At 32.2% G+C, this 24,830-nt stretch overlaps 2 protein-coding genes and 1 pseudogene across 3 annotated transcripts; 1 reads left to right on the top strand and 2 right to left on the bottom strand.

The window, feature by feature from the left end:
• Window positions 1–2,939: 2,939 nt before the first annotated feature.
• Window positions 2,940–3,626, bottom strand: LOC105679513 (uncharacterized). The gene has a single exon (XM_012379579.1). It carries the CDS (start codon window positions 3,624–3,626, stop codon window positions 2,940–2,942), a length of 687 nt encoding a protein of 228 aa, XP_012235002.1.
• An 11,139-nt stretch (window positions 3,627–14,765) lies between these two features.
• LOC136998326 (uncharacterized) lies at window positions 14,766–17,836 on the bottom strand (annotated as a pseudogene).
• Window positions 17,837–17,955: 119 nt separating this feature from the next.
• On the top strand, window positions 17,956–21,313 carry LOC105668203 (uncharacterized). Of its 2 annotated transcripts, XM_067350856.1 has the most exons (5): window positions 17,956–18,489; window positions 18,572–18,702; window positions 19,232–19,318; window positions 19,478–19,751; window positions 20,654–21,313. In XM_067350856.1, the coding sequence occupies exons 1-5, from the start codon at window positions 18,318–18,320 to the stop codon at window positions 21,139–21,141; spliced, it is 1,152 nt and encodes a 383-aa protein (XP_067206957.1). In that variant the 5' UTR covers window positions 17,956–18,317; the 3' UTR covers window positions 21,142–21,313. The 2 variants fall into 2 exon arrangements, with proteins under 2 accessions (XP_067206957.1, XP_012215859.2); XM_012360436.2 differs by lacking the exon at window positions 19,232–19,318.
• The last annotated feature ends 3,517 nt before the right edge of the window (window positions 21,314–24,830 follow it).

Here is a 24,830-nt window from a genome sequence, read left to right as displayed (position 1 = left end):
AAAAGTATTGTCTCCTGTCTATCTAAAGCCACCAAATGAAGTAGAATGGCTGAAAATTAGTCATGGCTTTTATGAGAAATGGAATATGCCCAATTGCGTAGGAGCTGTGGACGGGAAACATATTCAAATTGAAGCTCCGCCAAATTCTGGTTCAATTTGTTTTAATTATAAAAAAACATTTAGCACAGTTCTAATGGCAGCTTGCGATCATGAATATAAATTTACTATAATTGATATCGGAGCTTATGGAGGTGAAAGTGATGGTGGCATTTTGGCAAGATCATCTTTTGGAGTAGCAATAGATAACGATGATTTAAAACTACTTGCAAATTCTGCAGTTCTTCCAGGTTCTAATCAAGCAACGCCTTATTTCTTTGTTGGTGACGAAACTTTTAAGATGTCACGTCATATGATGCGCCCTTATCCGGGTAGAAATCTGACTGTAGAAAAAAAAATATTTAATTACAGACTTTCTCGGGCCAGACGTGTCATCGAAAATGCATTCGGAAAAGCGTTGAATAAGGCTGCCTCGAATTGCGTACCACGGTCAGTGGTGATGGTATGGGGAGCACCGAAACGAGAAATCCAGTTTGTAAAGAAGTGTTTTGCAACAGTGTCCGCTGCTATATCTGGTATTGGTACGACTTCGGGCCATCTGGAAAATCGGTCAATTAGGGTTAGACAATATTTAAACCCTTGTGAAGTTGGCAGTGGGCCTATGATATCCAGGTGAACGTGTTCAAACCGTGCGTCTGGAACTTGAAGTTTTTTAGGTACAAAATGATTGTGTCGAGCTATCTTCGAACGTTGACAATGGAGACATGCTTTTGCCCATGTAGTGATGTCTTTATTCATGCCTATCCATACGAATTTCTGTGCTATTTGCCGTCTGGTGGCTCTTCCGCTGGGGTGCGACAACCTGTGTACCATGTCAAATATGCGGCGTCGTAGAAAAACGGGAACAAATGGTCGTATTTCAGTCGTGGAGCAATCACAATACAGACTTGCGTTGGTCTCCGGTAGTAAGAATCTTTGCAGCCTAAGCGATGATGACTGGGATTGAAGTTCGCGTTGCAATTCTTCGTCAGAGGCTTGTTCGCGTGCAAGTTCTTCCGTGTCAATGATTGTTGGCATTGCTATTGCATCTACCCTGGAAAGTGTGTCGGCGACTATGTTGTCTTCTCCGGGCACATGTCGAATGTCGGTTGTAAATTCGGAAATGTAAGTCAATTGTCGACATTGCCTTGGTGAAGCCTGTTCAAATTTCTGATTAAAGGCGAATGTAAGCGGCTTGTGATCGGTGAGTACAAAAAAATCTCTACCTTCCAACATGAATTTAAAATGTTTAATAGCTGCGTAAACTGCTAATAGTTCTCTGTCGTACGCGCTATATTTACTTTGTGCTGCTGTGAGCTTCCTGGAGAAAAAACTGAGTGGTTGCCAACTTCCATCCTTGACTTGTTGTAACACGGCGCCGATGGCTGTCCCAGATGCATCAGTTTGTACTGAAAACTGTGTGGAAGGATTCGGAAATGAAAGTAATGTGGCATTGGCTAAATCTTCTTTAATCTGGCCAAAGGCGGTCTTCATGTCTTGTGTCCAGTTGATCTGCGTTCGTCCATTTTTCTTTTTACCCGCAATCGCTTTCTGTAATGCGATCTGAGTGTGCGCTATATTAGGTAGGAATCTGTTATAGAAATTGATTATACCTAGAAATCGGCGAAGTCCTCCGACATCGGTAGGCTGAGTGAAATCTCGTATAGCTTGGACTTTTTCTGGATGAGGTGCGAGGCCTTCTGAAGAGATGCAATGTCCCAGGAATGAAACTTCTGTCGTCCCGAAGACACATTTAGCGACGTTAATGACAATTCCAAATTGTTGCAGTCGGATGAATAATTGTTTGAGATGAGCACGGTGTTCCTCTGGGTTCCTTGATGCCACGATGATATCATCTAGGTAAGAATAACAAAAATCGAGTCCTCGTACAACTTCGTTTATGAACCTTTGAAAGGTTTGCGCCGCGTTACGCAACCCAAAAGTCATAAACGGAAACTCGAAGAGTCCAAAAGGGGTGATGATGGCCGTCTTGGGAATGTCTTCTTCCCTGACCGGAATCTGCTGATATGCCCTGACGAGGTCTATTGTTGAGAATATAGTTGCACCATGTAGGAATTGTACACAGTCTTGTAAAAACGGGATTGGATAGCGATCAGGCTCCGTAATAGCGTTGAGTTTGCGATAATCCCCGCATGGCCTCCAGTCTCCGTTTTTCTTTGCGACTAGATGCAATGGACTTGCCCAACTGCTGTTAGAAGAACGACATAATCCTTGTTGTAGCATAAATTCGAACTCTGCTTTCGTCGCTTTAAGCTTGTTAGGTGCTAAACGACGAGCTCTGGCTACGACTGGCTGTCCTTTTGTTTCGATTGCGTGCGTCACGTTATGCTTTTGACTTTTGTTGATTAATGAAGCTCGTGTGATCTCTGGAAATTCTTTGAGTAAATCCTCGAACTGTGTGTTTGTTTTGAAGTGAGGTACTTGTGAAGCGGAAATGCTATCGATATGTCCGGATACTTTGAGGCTAGTGTTACCATCGATCAGTCTTCTTCGGCGTAAATCCACTAAAAGATTAAAATGTGACAGAAAATCTGTGCCTAGAATAGGTTTACTTACGTCTGCCAAAAGAAAAGACCATTGGAACGCTCTCCGAAGTCCAAAGTTTATTTGCAGCAGCTTTTGGCCATAAGTCGGAATAGGTGTACCATTGGCGGCTCGTAGTATAAGATTTGATATGTTTTGCTTCATTTTAGTCGTTGCAGGAATTACGGAAACATCTGCCCCGGTATCTACGAGAAATTCTCTTTTTGAAAGTCGATCGGTAACAAATAGGCGGCGTAAAGTTGTATCCGAAGTGTCCGCCGCAGATGACACCCCGGGTTCTAGTTTTCCTCCTTTTTGTCTGGTTTACTCTTCCAGCTGCAGGGTGAAGTGCACTTTTTAGCTTCTTGTCCGAAACGTTTGTGATACCAACAATATTTTGGTTCCGCGGAGGTTGATCTTGTACTTGATCTGCTGCTAGATCTTTGGCAAAGGCAAGGAGTTGCACTGCGACCTTTTGATTTGATACGCTCGAGTCTTTTGATGATCTCGCAAAGTTGACCTTCCCAAGGAGACGCGTTGCCAGCTGTGGGAACTAACTCTGTGCTGTAGATGTTGGGAGTGACAATGTCGTGAATTCGGTCTGCCATTGTTGCTAATTTGTCCAATGTATCTTCACTGGTTGAAAGTACTGTCTGCGTATTGGTTGGTAAACGTTGCATCCATAAAGATTTGAGTAATTCATCGGATACTTTGCTCTCTGCAAGATCTTTCATGTGTTTTAACAGTTTAGACGGTTGTTGGTTACCAAGTTCCGTTGTGTTTAACAAGGCCTTTAGGCGTTTCTCTTCGCTGTCTTGAAACTCATTTAAAATGCGTGTTTTTAACACTTCGTATTTATTATTTTCAGGAGGATTAGTAATTAATTCGCTTACCTCAGCGAGGACTGATGCATCTAAAGCTTGTAATGCGTGGTAAAATTTGGTTAGATCCTGCGTGATACCGTTCGTTGCGAATTGAGCTTCCATTTAGATAAACCATATTACCGGTTTTTCTTTGCTGAACTGTAGTGGACGGATGCTGATGCGACTGACTTCTTGTGGTCCAGATCCGTGAGCCATTGTTAAGAATTGCGTAGGAAGATTGACTAAAGGCGTGGACGCGTATTGTTATTCTCCCCGTGGACACAATTATCACGTCGGGGTCACCAATTTGTGGGGATTTTGGACAGAATGTCGATAGTCTCCCACTGACTACTGTCGGACCAACACAGAAAATTAAACAAAGAAGTTCCACTAATATCACATTTATTGAGTACGAGGTATACAGGCAAGTACTATCAACTAACTACGCGCGGGAGACTCTTTTTCCTCACGCCTAACCTGAATAACTGAAAAACCCTAGAATGGTCACTAGGCGGACGGACTAAACTTTTTTCGCGCCGCAGCGCTGGTTGTGGTATATAGCGCCACAGATCTAGTACTAGTATAGACATCTGTGCCTCAATGGATGTTTACGATAATTCAAGTTCGAGTTAGTTTCACTAGGACCGAAAAATGAGGTAGACATAACCATCTAGAACCTTTATGATTTATGACAACTTGACGCTGTCTTGTATTGCTTGAGTTAAATTCATTGAATTTGTTGAGTTTATTGAGCAAATTTTATTGTAATAGAAAAATGTCATTTATTATTATTATTAATTATATTATTATTATAAAATTATATTATATTTATATTATTATTATATTATATTATTATATTATATTATATTATATTATATTATTATTATATTAATTATATTATTATTAATTTATTAAAGAGGTATACCAACATACATACCAACATTATTTGTTTCTTTCATAGACTGATTTGCAGTTGACATTTTTCTATTACAATAAAATTTGCTCAATAAACTCATAGCGTTTTCGATTATACAGGATTTGAACGACCCAAGATTGGTTAATGACGTCATTGCAACCTCTCCACCAATGAAAGACTTGCATTTATAGTAAAATAGTGATTGATCAACCCTAGATCGTTCAAACCCCGTTTATTCGAAAACGCTATCAATAAATTCAATGAATTTAACTAAAGCAATACAAGACAGCGTTGAGTTGTCATAAATCATAAAGGTTCTAGATGGTTATGTCTATCTCATTTTTCGGTCCTAGTGAAACTAATGGCCGGTTTATGCTTCGGTCTTAATCTTAATCTTAAGAGTTGATAACGTAGAATGCCATAAGGGCGTTTATACTTTCCTAGTCTTAATCTTAGTCTTAATCTTAATCTTGGAAAGATCCCATCTTTTAACTTTAGTCCCTAATGTCCTAAGGCCGGGCCAATGAGGTAAGTCTGACGTCCGACGCAGCACGAAACCGCGCGAAATAATGGTTTTCGATCCGTGTATATTTAAAAAATTGTTCCTGATCGTATTTAATATTCAGCATATCTTTCATTAAAGAAAAGAAATGACCAGTTTCGTCTTTTTTGATTCAGTGGCCGAACAGCGTATCTCCGTGGTTTTCTTTTATTTTTTTTTTAATTTCTTAATAATACACATGCTGCATAGGCACTTGATAACAAAAGTGCCATTCCAAACATTAAAGTTTTTTGCCGCTGACGATTCATTTTAACATTCACTATAATTTGCAGCACCGGGATCTATTACAATTTGTGGTTAGGTTAGGTTAGGTTTTGTTACATATGCACATGCGTAGTCCGAATTTCCAGGGAAGCATAAACGAGTCCTTAAGATTAAGTTAAGACTAAGACTAAGATTAAGATTAAGACCGAAGCATAAACCAACCATAACTCGAACTTGAATTATCGTAAACACCCAATGTAAGCGTCAACTTGTATGAACGCGCAACGTGCAGTATTGCCAATACTGAAAATCTATAAGATATGTGACATGATATGAACTATAAATTTCCAGCACTGGTAGCAGTGAATTTTGGAACGCAGCGTATGTGTAATCCTTCTCGGCAGCTTCGTGATGTGTGTGCAAGCACGTGCATTTATAATCTCATATATCTTTGATTTTTGCAAGTGATTGCAGGAAGAACTTTATTGAGTGGAAAATTATAACATTGATGTTATGTTGCTTTGTATTTACTAAGAATATAAAATAAATAATAAAATATTAATATTGTGTGAATGTTGATATAATGATGAATTAGGTTAAAAGTAAGTTAAAATCTAATCATTTATTTAATGTTATATGAAAAACATTATATTAATATTATAAAAAACATTTGCACAACATTATTCGTAATATTAAGACACTCCCATTTCAACGTTATTGAAACCTTAAAATCAATGTCAAAGTTTGTTTATAATGACGTCGATTAGAATGTTAAAACCTACATATTTAACAAAGTTACATATTACTAAATATCGTTAAAATAACGTTATATCAATGATTTCTTGCTTATTGGGTAGTTATTGAGATATTAATTAAACTTGTCTGTTCAACGCAATGTTCTCTCACAGATCACAGATTCGGATTCTCATAATTATTTAATAAACTTTCTGAAAAATTAGATTTATTTTTACATGATATTTCACATAATATTAAAATTTTAATCACTTGCATCTCATTAAAAACACGATAAGATTAATGTATCTGTTGTCTGCCTTTTTATCTATAACATTTTTCTTTCTTCAGAAACTTTTAGAGCAGCATATCCTCGCACAACTGAAAAACATTTCGAACATTCTGTCATGGAATGGTTTAGATTTGCCAATGTTCGCAAACAAAAGAGAGGAATTTGAAAAAGCAGTCACGTAATGTTATTATGTAGTTTGTTTAAAAAAAAAATGTGATTTAATTTTTATTTAAAAAACTTTTATTTTTTGTTTTACAATACAATATTATGCAATGCAATGTTATATAATACTGTGATACTTTTGGCATTGCTACTGTATATGTTATATGCAATACATATTATACGTAGAATATAAAGCAAAAGAAAATATTTTTACTTCTTAATTAATTATTCTTTTACATTCTATTACATTTTTATTTTATTTTAATTTATAATAATGTATTTTTATAGAAAAAACATTTTTCCTGTATATGTATATACAGGGTGTTTTATAATATCCGTGCCAACGCTCGTATACGGATAGAGTGCGGTAAACTGAATAGAAAAGTCCTTTACCGTTTTGCAATTTTCGCAATAGTAATTGAGATATTAATTAAAAGGAATTGACGAATAATCGCGCGTTGATCGCGGCTAGATCGTAGGCTGTACGTTCTAGGCGTGACAGCAATGAAAATCGCATGGCAACGAAAAATAACAACGCATATCACTCCTGCTCTCGCTACGTGTTATTTTTCGTTGCCATGCGATCCTCGTTGTTGTCACGTTTAGTGTGTACAGCCCACGATCTAGCTACGCGCAACGCGCAATTACTCGTCAATCCCTTTTAATTAATATCTCAATTACTATTGCAAAAATTGCAAAACGGTAAAGGACTTTTCTATTCAGTTTACCGCACTCTATTCGCACACGAGCGTTGGCACGGACATTATGAAACACCCTGTATACTGCCTGACAATAATTTGTTTCGGTTTCCTAGCGAGATGACCATAAAATAATTCTTATCGGATAATGTACCAAGATTTTTTCTGCATCTTCTTACAAATAAAAAATATATATTGAAACATTTTAGTAACTTTTTAAAATAATTTATAAATTATTGATTATAATAAAAATTAAATAATTATTTTATTATTATATCAACATTGGCGCCATATTAATATTTTATTATTTATTTAATATTTCTGGTAAACACACAGTAACATCCCAGTAAGCAAGAAATCATTGATATAACGTTATTTTAACGATATTTGGTAATATGTAACATTGTTAAATATGTAGGTTTTAACGTTCTAATCGACGTCATTATAAACAAACTTTGACACTGATTTTAAGGTTTCAATACGTTGAAATGGGAGTGTCTTAATATTACGAATAATGTTGTGCAAATGTTTTTTATAATTTTAATATAATGTTTTTCATATAACATTAAATAAATGATTAAATTTAAACTTACTTTTAACCTTATTTTATCATTATATCAACATTGACACAATATTAATATTTTATTATTTATTTCATATTCTTAGTAAATACAAAGTAACATAACATCAATGTTATAATTTTCCACTCAATAAAGTTCTTCCTGCAATCACTTGCAAAAATCAAAGATATATGAGATTATACCCATACAACAATTCGACGTTCGATGGATGTCTATAGGACGTCCCACTCGACATGTACGGACGTCCAGATGACGTACCAGACATGTTCCGAGAACGTTCAGTAGATGTCATTTGTACGTACAATGTACCGCCCTTAGACGTCCTCTGTACGTCCTTAGTACATCCTTTGTACATCTTTAGAACGCCGTCGTATGTCGTTGGTACGTCGTTAGTACGTCATTATCGTGACATTACTACGTCTTCTATACGTCCTTAGTACGTTATTGTATTTTATTTAGTAAAATATATTTTCATGTCAGTAAAAATAGTGTAATTAAAAGTAAACAAATATTTTATAATAATGACAAAAACAAAATTAAAACGCGCATATTTGTTTACATTTTATACTATTTTTACTGACATAAATCATTTTTCAAAAAAAAACGTCCGTAAGAAATCCATTATGTTACGTTACAACGATGCACTAATGCCGTACTACGAAAATATGTTGTTTAAGTATGGGTATATACTTGTACTTAAATGCATACAAGTATAAATAACGGACACCAATGCAATTAAACTATAAAATACTTTTTTTATTTTAATTGAAACACAATATTTAAATAGAATTTAAATTTTTTATTATGAAACGCATTACACATTCTTCTCCTGTTTTTTTAGGCGATCTGTCGCTCGCCGGAACCAATCAATTATTGTTGTTTCGATCGCACGATCGTCGATCTTTTTGTATCGGTGTTTCACAGCTTCTGTAAAAGGAATAGTGACTATATTACAATTACGTACAATTATGTACCCGGGCATAATAATATTGCACGTTATACATTATATATATATATATATATATATATATATATATATATATATATATATATATATTTTTTTTTTATTTTATGAATATATTTAATAATCATATATACATATATTTTGTAATTGCATGTAAATTAAATTATGATTAGTCAAAAATTAATTCTGATTATAAAAAATAAAAAATTTTGAAAAATCTGAATTTTTATTTATTTTATTTAATTTAATTTTTATAAATTTCACTTACATCTATTTGTTAAAATGTATTAATTTTTGATTGTTTATTTAAAAAAAACAAATTGTTAATAAATTCAACATTTTTGTATAATGCATTTAATTTTTACGGAATGAATTGTAAAGTATTGTAAAATATTAATAAATTATTACTAAAAATGTTTTTATACAATAAATTTTCATGTATTTAAATAAAATATATGATATATTTATTACTTAATTAAAAATGTACAGTTTATTTTTAAATTATAATGTAATCAATGTAATTTGTTATTATTTTAATTTATTTAATTATTTACTATTTACAAAACTTTAATTTATTTGAATAAATTATATTATATTTTTATTACATGATTTAAAACGTACAATTTATTTTTTATTGACATATTTTTAATAAATCCAATTAAGAATCGATTTAATTTTTATAAAAATAATTTCTATTTCTTCAATTTTCTTAAATAAAATATATAATATTTAAATAGCTGATTTTTAAACCCCAATAAAACATAAATAAAAGTTCTTATATAATTAATTAAATTCAGTTTATTTTTATATAATTAATTTCAATTTATTTAAATAAAATTTATGACATTTATAATTGATTATTATTGTTATGTATTTAATTTTTATTAAAATAAATTTGCAATTTTTAAGTAATCCAATTTTTGTATTTTTAATTGATTATTTTAAAATGTTAAAAATATTATATTAAAAATTTTTTGTATTATTAAATTTTTTTATTTTCAACTTTTTATTAAGTATATATATATATTAAATATTTTTATTATATATGATTATATATATGTATAATACACTAATAATATAATATAGTATATATAATATAAATATGTGTAAGTTCGCACGAATTACATTATTCTCTGGGAACGGATGTCTTTTGAGACATTATTATGGACGTCTTTGGGTCATACCACAGATGTCCTCGGGCCGTACCACAGACATCCTGGGGACATTTTATGGATGTTCCCAGGACATCTTCAAAACATCTTATCTCTCATAAAGATGTAGACAATATTTTGGAACGTCCATAAAACGTTCTCTGGACGTCTTTTCGACGTCCAAAAACTGACGTCATAAAATGGACATCTGAGAACATATGTGGTACGTCCCGAAGACGTCCATGTGTTGTGTGGGTAAATGCACGTGCTTGCACACACATCACGAAGCTGCCGAGAAGGATTACACATACGCTGCGTTCCGAAATTTACTGCTGCCAGTGCTGGAAATTTATGGTTCATATCATGTCACATATCTTATAGATTTTCAGTATTGGCAATGCATTTGTATTTGGTTCATCTGTTTCATTTTTATTTATTGCAGGTGGATCAGGTATATCGAAAAGTGTTGGTATGGCGTTTGGTTTTAATTTTCGCCAATTATTGCTCGACCAGTCTCAAACTGTGATTCTTCAAAATGTTTCTGAAATAAAAAAACTGTTTATAAGATAAATGTCCTTATTGATTACAGTTATTCATATTTATGTAATTTCAAACGGTGACAAATCTAAACTACACTTAAAAAAACAATCCATGATTCTAAACAAACAGAAAAAGCTAAATTGGAAATTTAAGAGAATAAACTTACTTCACAGAGGCACGATGATTTGGTTGGTGTCCAAGACTCTCTGCGGAGATTACGTATCCATTGCTGTCGACGAACATCATCCGCAAGAAACAAAAATAATCGAGCGCCTTTTTCTGTTCTATTGGAACAATTGACGGCAACGCAGTAAGGCATTTTGTATCTTTTTTTTGTTCACAGTCGGATAATCAAAATACACGTAAACACAGAGTTCGAGCAGCTTAGAAGCCATAACCTAATCATCATAAACTTCTCAGCTCAATGACAGAGGTGAGAAGGCAAGGAGTGGGGGAATGGAACAAAAATGGCGGAAACGTGAGCAGACGTGAGAATACTCACGTTTTATAGTGCCTTAATAATAGGGCTTTCTCTCGCAAAGAATTTTGACATTACTTATCTGCAAACTTAATGTTAGTTACATAAATTTTAATATCGATTATTTTTACTTTATATAATTTTATAAAATAGTTTTATAATATTTCTTTCTTATAAATTTAATATTAAAATAATATAAAAAAAACATTATAACAACTCAAAATCTTTATCATTATAACGTTATTTTAAACATAAGATTTCATCAAATTAAAACTATTGTAACAATGTTGAACTTGCAGCAAATAGAAGTGTTAAAATAACATTGAAAACAAAGTTTTAAATAATGTTCAAAAAATATTTCTCTGATATTTAAGAAAACTATATTATAAAATAATATATTTAAAATATGTATACAACATTATATCTAAACATTATAAAAATTTACATAAAATTAATATTTCAGAACGTTGATTTAATGTTTCTTGCTTACTGGGATAACATCCCTGACGGAAAAATATCTACGAAAAAGTACGCTAAGCAACTTGCAACTACAAACAATTACGGAATACTATAACGATTTAAATTTTTTAGAATGTAGTAGAAATGCGTAAATATTTGCACGAATTAGTTTGCCTTTTTACGCTCTATTATACATTTCTACGAAACGAGCGTAGAATTTCGTTGGTCTTTGAGAAAACTCTGCCGCTCTACGTCTTACCATGAATTTGTACGGAGTTGGCGTAGAATTTCTTTATTTTTCGAACAATCCACGCCGCTCTACATTGCTGTACATGTCACTACGAATAACTCAGAATGGGATGTAGTTTTTCTTAGTTTTTTTTAGTTATTCGGTAAAACTACGCCATACTGCGTTTTACTGCGATAAATTTTTTCAAATCACGCAAAGAATTTTTTCGATATGTTGAACAATGTACTGAATATATAATGAATATTCTGTAAGTTGCAATGCGCTTTACAATGTTTCGTAAGGAACAAGTGAAAGATTTCTTGATTTAGATTTGCAACGTCTGGATGCAAAATTTTTAAAAAACTACATGTTACATATATATTCAATTATTTTTATTTATACATTATAACAAAATATTATTCTTCAAAGAATACGCATATAAAAAAAGATATTATTTAATATAACATCATATATTACTTAATATAATATCGTTCTACATTAATATATATATTAATCACCCAGGCATCCTCTTGGTATTTCGCTGATATAAGATTTACCACTTCTTTGCATTATAATGTATTGTCCTTTCAATGATTCCGGATAACATGAATATAATGGCCCATCTTGATTAGCGTAACATCTTTGAATATGATTCACCTTAACATGAGTTGATGTCAGATAAGGTTCATTTATGACCAATTGTTTGAATAGGCTTTAATATCCCAAAAAAAAAACAAAACTATGTGTCGCAAGAAAACATAATCCAAATAATAATACTTAATAACGCAAAATAAACATCAGATATAATATCTATAAAAAAGAATCAAGAGATATCAGATGTTAAGATATTAGTTTTGTGTACAAAAAGAAAACATGAAACTAAATTATTTAGTTAATGAACTCAACTCCTTTTTATAGATTTATCAGTAATGAAAATCGTCTCAGTGGACTGTATCATTTTGCATAAACATGCTCGTCAATGAGTAAACCGTACGAAAAGAAAAGCAACTTATAAGTCAAATGTACCGTTCAAATAACAAATCAAATATCTCTCGATTAACACAAAGTCATATCGCAAAAGGTTAATACTATATTGTAATTTTGAGTCGACTCAAAACGCAAAGGATAATACTTATAATACTTAAGTACTATTTATACAAATGATCTTCAATTATTACATTAATGTAATTATCTTAAAAGAGCACAGCAAGACTCTATCGCAGAAGTTTTACATCAAACGCTATGTCTAGCGATGTTCAAACGTAAATACAATAATAATATTATTGAGTCACAAAGAAATAAATGTGATAGAAAAGAATCTTAATCATTCCACACTCTTCGTTGTGAGGTAATGAGTCGCTCATTATTGCAAAAAAAGGCCGCACCTGACCTTTACAAAATAAAGGAAAAGATACACTCACCGCAAGACAGGCAAATGTATATTATGTTAAATAGTTCAGTCAAGGCAAATTATTCCGTGCATGTGTGTGCAGGTGTGTTCCAAAGAAAAGCCAAGCATTCGTCCATTCCAAGGTACATGCAAGTGGGATAGGTCTCCAAAGAAACAAAGCAGGCTATCCTAATCTGTTGTAAATCAAGAAAAGAAAAGAAAAGACTTAGATTTTCTCACAGTCTAGAAATCCGCAAACGTAGTGCTGCGTTAACTTGTAAGGTTAACTCAGGCTTGCAACGCTGTATAAATACAGCCCATCCAGCGCCTAATGGCGATCGGCAGGAACACGCTTACGCGTGTTCTGCGCAGCAATGATCAACTCACCTTGTGATGTGACTATATATACAATGGCCAGCAAGGGCCGCAACTTTCTATAAAATGGCCAGCAAGGGCCGCAACTTTCAATGGCCAGCAAGGGCCGCAACTTTCAATGGCCAGCAAGGGCCGCAACTTTCTATGGCCAGCAAGGGCCGCAACTTTCTATGGCCAGCAAGGGCCGCAACTTTCAATGGCCAGCAAGGGCCGCAACTTTCTATGGCCAGCAAGGGCCGCAACTTTCTATGGCCAGCAAGGGCCGCAACTTTCTATGGCCAGCAAGGGCCGCAACTTTCAATGGCCAGCAAGGGCCGCAACTTTCTATGGCCAGCAAGGGCCGCAACTTTCTATGACCAGCAAGGGTCGCAACTTTCAATGGCCAGCAAGGGCCGCAACTTTCTTCAAAGAGATCACAAGATTAAACAACGTTCTATGTCGCGACGAATACACGACGGCGACTAGACTCGATTCGTGCACGGCACGCGTAAGATGATGCAACGTACACGCGCGACGAACAACAATGATGACTAGCCAAAAACAAGGTCTAGGCGGATGCCGGAAAACAATACAGGCCTGGCGCGGCCGTTCCTTCCGCATCGGTAAGCGCCACTCGCGGACCGGGAACGAACCGGCATACAGTGCCGCTCGTGCTGCACGCTTTGCCTTAGTGGCGAAAAAGCGCGCATTTTAAACACCAATATTTGTCGGAAAAAAATGATTACTTTTTTATTCGCATTACCATCTTCGCTGTCAATATTAAAAGAACAAATATTAGTAATTGAACCTTTAAGACCATCATGAGTAACAATTACAGAATCGTTGGTTTTACGGGACCGATTGTATGATGTACTTGTAAATCTTATACCATTCACAATAACTTTTTTGTACGATAAACAATTACGAGGGAGCAATTCAAATAAGCAAGCACTTTCGACAGGTAGAAGAGTATGTTCTTTTCCTGAACCTAGCAACGTACAATTTCCTACTTTTAAATAAAATTTCAATTTTTTATTGACACATATTTCTTCGCAAAATTGTGTGTATCGCTCACCAATTATAATATTATTTTGAAAAACCGGAATTGACCTGTAAAAAACATACCGCCGTGCAATTAAAATAGCTACGCGATAAGGACTTGTTTTCATTTGCAAAAGCAATCTATTTTCGTTTTCAAAGAGAAAAGTGTTGGTTGTCCATAATGGTCCCCAATTCCTAATACTCGAGGGTATATGAAGAAGTAGATGAACGTTATATCTCATTGCATGCTCTCCAAAGAAACTCTGCACTTGTATGGCATATTTTAACAATAACTCGTTAACTGTACTTATCATACTATGACTTATCGATTTTTGTAAACAAATGTGTATTGCAGTAACGAGAAGTGCCAAGTGCAATAAATATTTTTGTGGCAATATACCTTTGAAGCAAATTAAACAATACCATATGAGCCAAGACCGCCATTCCGAGGCTTTCCAAAGACGACGTTCATCGATGCTTCTTGGCAGTCGAGTAATAACCGAGGGACAAACAATAGACTTTAAGCCTTTATTGATAATACGTATGCAATTTGGTGACCCAACATAATAGGGTTCGCCAACAGATGTAAGAAGAATCTCTGTGTGAAATTTGATGACACCTAGTAATACCGAATGCATGTAATCCGGGACCATGCCTCTCACCAAATCAAAGTGTTGCAGATTCATAAGAACGGAGGGACCTTGAACACCTTTCGTGTTATCATTAGTCATCATGCTTTCTCGAATTGATGTATCGGTCCGATCCGGCGGTACATCAACTGATATCGGGTATTTTATGTAACCATTGACGCTTTTTGTCGGATGTTCGCAAAATGTGCAGCCATATGAACCGTTAAATTTTTTCATGCAAAGGAGACTGCATCGGGCAGCGGAATCGATACAGCAGCATATTGGTAAAACTTTTGTAATTATTTCTTGTTGTTTATAATACCATTTAATTCCTTTAGTTGCAAGTGCATTCGCGTCGGTAATAAACGGATTCAGAAATAAATTCATATTAGGCTGATTTTTATGTACCCATAATCCGACTAAAAGCATATTTTTACCTCGCAATTCCGGAGTCAATTCGTGGATCATGGCATATATAGGCCAAACCGACATTTTACTTGATTTACTGGGCTGACATCCATCAGTATTAAAAGTGTATGATAAATTCCATTTATTAGATAACGGTTGTCCCGAACGTTCCAGATTCGAATATACGGCGCCATCGTATATATCCGACATTACACCAATCTCTTTTGTTCGTTCAAACCGATACTGAATGTTTTTTATAATTGTTTGATCATTCAGTAAATTCTTGATTTGAACAGCAAAATCGAAAGTCACAAAATATGAGGCTGATTGCTCATCAAAGCTCGCCGAACAATTGTTACATGTAAATATTTTTTTTGACTTTAAATTTACACGAACGCCAAGGTACGTTTCGCAGTTCGTACAGAATATGTGATGCTTAAATGAAGTGTCTTGTATCGAAAAGTTTTTAAATAATTTATACTTTGAAGCCGGTAATACGTCTTTGTCGTATAACTTGTTTATCATAATTAAAATATCCAGTATGGCTGCCCAAGTGAGTGAATGTCGCTTCCCAATTTGTAGCGTCATCAGTATCGCTTCTCCTTTTGTTGTTGATGTACAATTGCATAGCTTTTCATTATAGTTGTTATCGCGTCGTCGATTTTTATCCGAAAAGTCCTCATGTATAGAAAATGAAATATACATACAATATATTGTTATAATATTTGAATACAATTTTAAACGAGATTAGTGCAATGATTTAAAATTATGAAAATTGGGGAATTTGTAAAATTGTTCCTCGAAATTCTTATAATACCAAAAATTATCGTTATACACATTTGAAATGAAAAGACAGACTTTCGATAAAGTCTTCATGATAACTCGACGTTGAATATAAAAAGAATTAAAATACGTAAATTGAAAATAAAATATCATGAAGTTTTATAGTCTACTTATTTTTTTTACAAGGCTTAAAATGTAATATTTTAAATACAATGTATGTAATTTTTTAGCAAAAATGCGTTTTGTACACAATAACACTCCGATTCCAACTAAGAGACATAATGTTCGTAAAATCGATCAATTTTCTAAATTTATCACTTTCAACAATTACTGAAATGAGAATAAATGAGTTACAAACTCTATCTAACTAACTAAGTTGGCATTCCATAAATTAATAAAAAGTATCATTGAAAAATAAATAAAAAAATGAAATAAAAAGAGGTTAAAGCTTAATTAATTTGACATAAAATCCTCCACATATAATGCTGCATGTAGTATATACGAAGCATATAAATACATAAAAGTTTTACAATTTATATTTGAACGAAACTTTATAAAGATTTCTACATTATCGTTATTTTACTAACTTTCTACACCGTTAGAAATTTCTGTTGTGAAATTACAATAGTGTTGAAAAAAAACTTTTAACACTATTGTAATTTTACGTAATACACGTTGTGATTATTTATAACAGTTTTATTGAAATATAAATTGTGCAAACTTTATTTTGAACACATTTTGACAAGAGTGTACACATATTTTGCACAATGTGGAAGCCTTTGTATATAATTACTTACATTATTCGGTACATTGCAATTGGCATCTTCGGTTGAATCTTCGATATCGTTATCAGATAATTCTTTGTTCAACAATCTATCATCCTCGATATTGTTATCATATAATTCTTCATTCGGCACAATCCATCACTCTCGATATTATAATTCAATTCGTCCAAATCAGGTGTAGTCTGCATCCATAAGTTATATTTACAATGTTATTCAATAATTAATGTTTCGAAAACACTATAGGCAACATTGTCAAAATTGAATATCATTATTGTTGGCAAGACAAATTGTAAATTTTACAATTTATAAGTACTTACACACACACACACATTCGATCACGATTGGCATTTAATTCCGCAGCTGTGATTGCACCTTCGTCAAAAGATAATTGTTGATCGTATAATCCGCCATCCTCGATATCATAATTCAAGTCATCCAATAAGTTTGCAGATCCTGTATGTATATAAAAATGTAAATGATAAAGAGGATGATTGAACAAGTGCAAAATCCATAAAAAAAATGTTAATTAAATAGTTTGTAACGCAGTTTTGATAAAAAAGTAGCCTTCAATGATATTCATTTCGAAAAGCTAAGTGCTCACCTGCATTTATTTCAATTATTTCACTTTTACTGGCCTGTTCTCGTTTTCGTTTCCGATATGCCGTTGTTCGTGGAACATTTTGAGTGGAACCCGGATATAAATATCGTTGATAAGACATTTTTATCTCGGTTTTTTTATGAACCGTATATCTATAAATATATATATATATGAATGCACTTTAAAAATATATACATAACCTATATAGATCACACGCGAAATTCGTATCACGCACCACACCATCATACACTGACAGGCTGGCAGCCACTGCGATCTGCGATCCCGCGTGATTTTTCTAGCGCGTCGGCTTGCGTCAATTGTTTGCTGCGCTTAACGTTCACGGCGCATGAAGATTAGCCATGATTGGCCAATAGCGATTAGCTGATGCAATCACAATAAGCACGAGCACGATGCAGGCCGTGAGTCCTGATCCGCCATTGTGAGTCCTGCGCTCGTCACATTTTTGACTTATGTATTTTCTTATTTATGTATTTTCGATTGTGCGTATATATATATTAGTTATTGTACGCAAGTGTTAACGGTATTAATCGTTATTCTATTTATATTGTGTTTGCACCCTTATATTATTTTACCTTCGGTCCTGATAATTAATATTCAAGTAGGCATTATACGCGGTCGCGTCGGTAAAGCCTTGCATTATAATAATAGTGCGGCCATAGACGTTTGTGCCGGTTTCTTTTGGTCGCTGTCTATCTATATAGTTAGGCCTTAAGCAGAATGTCTTATAAGACTCCAAACATAAGACAGTACTTCAAGACACGTAACGCACAATACTGTCTCATGTCTGGAGTTTTACAAGACAGCAATTCTGCTTAAAGCCTTATTGCAAGAATAAAAATGTGGGCACACGTTTTTCTCACCAAAACAAAAACGCACTTACAAGTACAAATCAAAGACATTTTAAAATTTGACCCCGACCGTTTTGACGATAGTGAAGAAGCAAAAAGAAAAGTGTTCTACATCATTCACAATAGGCAAAAGACACCGTGTCAGGTGACAAAAATTGCAGGTTTGTATACATTTTTTGATCTTGTTATTTCGTAGTATTAACAACGGAAATTCTAAGGATAAATAATTTATTATTTCATCAGAATCAAAAGAGGAATTATTACAAGGGAAACGAGTGCGTATACCGAAGTTGAATTATTCCGATGCAGAGACCAGTAATAATAATTCCAGTGACGAAGAAAAAGAACTGTCAAATCAGAAAAAAAGCCGAGAAGTAAGTAAAATTTACAATTAAAAAAATGGAGTCATAACAATTTTTAAGACATGAAATTTCCTATTTTGTAAAAAAAATATATAAATAACGAAAAACACTTTGGCTGATTAGTCCGGTATACTCGATTTCAAAATATAAATGCATATTATCAAGTGTCTGCCTCGTGATTGATAAATGCATATAATTGCATATTAATAGTAGCACTTCAATACCAATAAGTAGATTTTCAAAAGATTGAAATGACAAATAATAAAAAATAATTTTAAATTGATCATTTCCGGAAAATCACTGTAATATTACATTTGGAATTTTTGATATTATATAAAAATTACAAAACTTGTTAGAAAGAGCAATCTTGTAGGAAAAAATTATTTAAAAAAAATCGATTTTTGTGACAAAATGGTTTTTCTTCTTCACTTCTTAGTATCTTTAATATAAAACTTCTGTCTTATGACATTATTATTTTATTTTTTATGTCAAATTAAAATAACTTTAATTCATTCAGCGTTTCAAAAATTCTATATTTCAGGCAAAAGAAAAGAGTTTGTCACAAATAAATCAAAATATTTTAATGGCTCATTTAAAAAGTATGGAAAAATACAGAAAAAATAATGAGGTAACATTTAGAATTGTTTACAATTTATGTAATAATTTGTTATGCTATAAAAACGTCATTTTACTATTATTATGTCTATCAGTCTTACAAATTATTATATTTATCAGTCTTAGTATTATTTTTTTCTTTATTAGCTTATATTTACATTTTCTTATGTAGGAAAGTAAAATGCAGCACAGTATTGAACGAAATATCCATCGTGAGAATAGCCAAAAAAAACTATATTCTAAAGATCTGGTAGAATGCAGAGAAGAACTGGAACGCTGCCAAGAAAAGCTGCATTTATGTCAACTGCAACTTGAGGAAACGGCAGAAAAAGAGAAGCAATGGTCAGTAAAATACGCGAAACTAAAAGAAAGTAAGGCTTTTCCCTTGACGGAAGCCACAGGGCAGCAAATCGTGGATCTCCTCCTACAATTAAAGTTGGCAAAAGGTAAAATGGATAAGTTTTAAACTTATTTAAAGATAATAATTATTTCTAATATGTCTATATTACTAACTCGTTTTGAAATTGGACAGAAATCGCGATTTTAAAACATCGTGTTTTTTTAAGTCATTTAATTTTTTTACATAAAATATATGCAAAATAGTAAGAACATTATTTTTGTTTGTCAATAAACTCATTAACCGAATTTTGAATTGTTTAATAAGTTCAACAAATAAATTTTTATTCTGTTTGGTAATAATTAAAATATAATATATTTGATTCTATTTATCCGATATATCCGATTCTGTTTTATACAGTGATGAAAAACATCATTTATCATTTTAAAATTAAAAGTATATAATTTAATAAACTATTTTGTATTTAAACATAATTAATTGCTATAATTGTTATAAACAATCAAATTAAAATTTATTCATCAGTATTGAAAATCCTACCCGAAAATTTTTTAAACATAACTTTATTACATTTTACATTTAATTAAACAAAAAATTTTTTTAGAGTGGATAATATATTTTGCTATTTTTTCTTGAATTTAAATTCAAGCGCGGTCCAACTTAAATTTTATAAAATAGTTTAATACATTGTATACTTTTTGCTATTAAATGAGTTTTTTACCACTGTGTACTACAAATAGAACTAGATATAATATTTTATAATTAAACAGAGTATACATATTCGTTCCAATTAAATTAAATAATTCATAAATCGATAAATCAATCTGTTTTGGCACACAAAGAAATACGTCCTTACTTTCTTCCGCATATTTCGTATAAAAAAATGTCAAATAACTTACAAAATACAGCTTTTTTGGTCTGATTTTAAAAAGAATCAGCCACGATGTTTTATATAATAATAAAATTATATAATGTATCCATATTTTTTTCTAGGACGAACATTGCCACATCAACACCATGTGGCAAATAGTGATATATCTATCATGGACAACAATAATGAAGATGACAACTTCATAATTCCGAAAGAAGTGTATAATGAAATTATGCGGGAAAAAAATAATGGAAAAGTTTTAAATACCTTGTCATACGCAGCCTGGGGCATAGAAATCCTGGCAAATAGAGTCGTACGTTCAGCAGTAAACACACCGTACAAAGAACTGACTCCGCAGAAGAAAGCGGCTGTAGTAAATATGTACGAGCGATGGTTAAGAGAAACGCGTAAACTTCCCGAACACATAATCAATGAAGAAGTGGAAAGGAGGAAAATAAACGAAAGATTTAATAAAGCTATAACAGGAGCCCGCAAAAAACTACGTCAGATAACCGATAAAAAAACGATGACCGAAGAAGCATCAGCATTAAAAGAAAAATTTGAAAAGAATTTGCGTAATAATTCATCGGACATCAGTGATAAGGAATAAGTATTTTATATTATTATTTTTGTTTTTAGGTTTTATTTATAGATGATGTTTGTCATGAAAAGCCAAGACAAGGCATTTTCTTTATTTTATTGTTGCAATAAAAACCAAAGAACATAAAGTTGATTGGAACGAACAGTGATAAGTTCGAATGAGTAGAGTTTTTAGGTTTTGTTTTGTACAAGACGTTATAGACGTAATTTATTTGTTGATGTTTATCAGTTTTTACGTTCCAAATGGATTATTATATAAGTAATTATTTTACCTAGAATCTTTATCTACGCAATCAGTATCAGAAAAATAATGTATCTTTATGTTATTGAAAATTAAAAGCAAAATATTTGCGCACATACAAAATAAAATATTGTGGTGCAAAGACATTTGTAATTTTTTTTTCAAATTAAATAATATATAAAAATATGTGTTCTATTTCTATATATCTATTATATATATAAATTTACAGCTAGTAGACAATTTTATTTGTTTCGTAGACTTCTGAGGACTTCTGAAGAAATAATAACTACGAATTTCTACAAAAACTTCACAATGGTTTAATTATAATTTATATAATTTTTTTAGGGTGATCTATACTACATATATTCAAAAACGACTGAAGAAAATATTAGCACATATATAATAGAAGAATAATCGTCTATTGTTTTCTCAAGTTTTTTTTTGTGAATAATATAATAAATATCAATAGGATATAATTGTAAAAATTTTCTATGGTGATATGGATATATATAATAGCATTCGAAGAAAATCTGAAAAAATAATAGACACGATAAATTTTATATTATATATAATATATTTATGAGTTTCTTATAAGCCGTCTCTTCGATGTATGTAGTATAGTGTTATCGTAAAAAAATTATATAATATTATATATAAAAAAATTATTTCGAGGTTTTCGTAGAAATTCGTACTTTCTTCAAAATTCTACGAAAAAAATTATAATTTTCTACGAACATTACAATTTCCCATGAAAACCATCGAATTTCTACGACAAACTAAAAATATTTAAAATAATAAACGACAAACTGCAAATTTTTACAAAAAATTAAAAGAATTAACGAAAACTTGCACATTTCTACAAGCAACTACAATTTTCTATTACAAGCTATAATTTTATACAAAAAAAATAAGAATTTCTAAGATCTTGTTTCAATTTCGGTAGTTTTGCGGTACTTTTGTGTAAATATTCTCAGTACGCCGTAGCTACTTTCTTAGATTTTCGTACTTTTTCGTAAATATTTTTCCGCCAGGGATCAATGTTATAATTTCTCACTCAATAATGTACAGCAAGGTATATATAACATTGCAGTTACATTGTTGAATTATTTAACAATTAACTGCAATATAACATACCTTGCTGTACTTTATTGAGTGGAAAAATTATAACATTGATGTTATGTTCCTTTGTCTTTACTAAGAATATGAAATAAATAATAAAATATTAATATTGTGTCAATTTTGATATAATGATAAAATTAGATCAAAAGTAAGTTTAAATCTAATCATTTATTTAATGTTATATGAAAAACATTATATTAAAATTATAAAAAACATTTGCACATTATTCGTAATATTAAGACACTTCCATTTTAACGTTATTGAAACTTTAAAATCAGTGTCAAAGTTTGTTTATAATGACGTCGATTAGAACGTTAAAACCTACATATTTAACAATGTTACATATTACTAAATATCGTTAAAATAACGTTATATCAATAATATCTTGCTTACTGGGTATATTATGTATATTATATGCTTCATATTATGTATATTTACATCAAAATATCTATGTAAAAAGTTAATATCATTTTGTATATTGTATATATTTTTATAATAAATGTATATGGAGAGGGGTTCAACTGCCTATATTTCCATTTGCCAACAGCTTTGTTTGCCCACAACATTTTGCCGACAATTTCATTTGCCGACATTCCCGATTGCCTACAGAGCAATTGCCTACAAGCATTATTGCGCACATTTAAAAATTAAAAATACAAACGTACGTTTGCACACAAGACATTATTGCACACATACACATTGCACACATAACATTATTGCGCACATACCCATTGCACACATGACATTATTGCGCACATACACATTGCACACATAATATTATTACGCACATACACATTGCACACATAATATTATTGCGCACATTTAAAAATTAATAGTACAAACGTACGTTTGCACACAAGACATTATTGCACACATACACATTGCGCACATGACATTATTGCGCTTTAAATAGAAACTCGTAAACCCACGTTGAACCTCACTTTGTTTGAAATTACACGCGTAGGCGGCGGAGGACTTCGCCCCATAGGGGCGAAGCCTCTTCCCCGCGTAAAACAAATAACAAATCCTACTCAGTTTATACCTAACAAGGTAAACCTAACAAGGTTAACCAAGGTCCACAAACAAAGTTGTAAACCCATGTTGAACCTCGTTTTGCATGGAAAGAATATGCGCAATAATATTATGTGTGCAATGTGTATGTGCGCAATAATGTCATGTGTGCAATGTGTATGTGTGCAATAATGTCTTGTGTGCAAACGTACGTTTGTATTTTTAATATTTAAATGTGTGCAATAATGCTTGTAGGCAATTGCTCTGTAGGCAATCGGGAATGTCGGCAATTAAAACTGTCGGTAAAATGTTGTGGGCAAACGAAGCTGTTGGCAAATGGGAATGTAGGCAGTTGAGACCCTCCCGAAAAATTTAGGTATTTTTAGTTTTTTGGATGTATTATTTGTAAAAAAATCTTGATAAAAGAAACAACATTAATTTTGTGATATGCAATAATCTGTTTCAATATATACTTCTTTCAAATACTTACAATTAGCCTTATTTTATGCGTTTACTTTGGTATCTAAAATACACATCAAAATATAAAATTTATTTCTATCACAACAAAAAAAAAATATGTTATAATATATGTTATTATATATGTTATTATATATATATTGTTTATAATTTTAACAGTTTTTATTGGATTGTACTTTAGACAATATTATATTTTGTCATTTCTCTCTGTTATAAGACACAATGTTTCTTTTCTACTGTAACAGAAATAAGGCATAAAATAAGGCTAATTTTAAGTAATTAAAAAAAGCATATATTGAAACAGATTATTGCAAATCGCAAAATTAATGTTGTTTCTTTTATCAAGATTTTTTTACAAATGATAGACACAAGAAATTAAAAATATCTTTATATTTCATGCTATAGAAATAAAAAATGTGGCATATATCATATATTTTTCTTGTAAAAACAGTATACAAAATGGTGTTAGTTTTTTATATAAATATTTTGATATGAATATAGATAATATGGAGTACATAATATACATAATATATATATAAAGCACATGACGTGATAAAAGTATTTTACAATAAAGAATAAGACAAGCCAGAGGCGATCTAACGTGTGCTGGGGATGTAGAATTAGAAAAGTCGGAGGCGATCTAACGTGTGCTAGCGATGTAGAATTAGAAAAACCAGAGGCGGTCTATCGTTGTCTGGTGATGTAGAAATAGAAAAGCCAGAGACGATCTATCGTGAGCTGGCGATGTAGAATTAGAAAAGCCAGAGGAGATCTAACGTGTGCTGGCGATGAAGAAATAGAAAAGCCAGAGGCAATCTATCGTTGTCTGGTGATGTAAAAATAGAAAAGCC

The sequence above is a fragment of the Linepithema humile genome, chromosome 3, assembly GCF_040581485.1.
Source record: "Linepithema humile isolate Giens D197 chromosome 3, Lhum_UNIL_v1.0, whole genome shotgun sequence".
Lineage (NCBI taxonomy): Eukaryota > Metazoa > Arthropoda > Insecta > Hymenoptera > Formicidae > Linepithema > Linepithema humile.
This window is presented reverse-complemented; position numbering and strand designations above follow the sequence as displayed.

Bases quoted from the DNA above. Each gene is read 5' to 3' on its own strand.
- LOC105668203 (XM_067350856.1), top strand. From the start codon at position 18,318: ATGTGGGCACACGTTTTTCTCACCAAAACAAAAACGCACTTACAAGTA. The intron at 18,490-18,571 runs GTTTGTATACAT...TTATTTCATCAG, and splicing joins TCAGGTGACAAAAATTGCAG to AATCAAAAGAGGAATTATTA. The intron at 19,752-20,653 runs GTAAAATGGATA...ATTTTTTTCTAG, and splicing joins ACAATTAAAGTTGGCAAAAG to GACGAACATTGCCACATCAA.
- LOC105679513 (XM_012379579.1), bottom strand. From the start codon at position 3,626: ATGGAAGCTCAATTCGCAACGAACGGTATCACGCAGGATCTAACCAAA.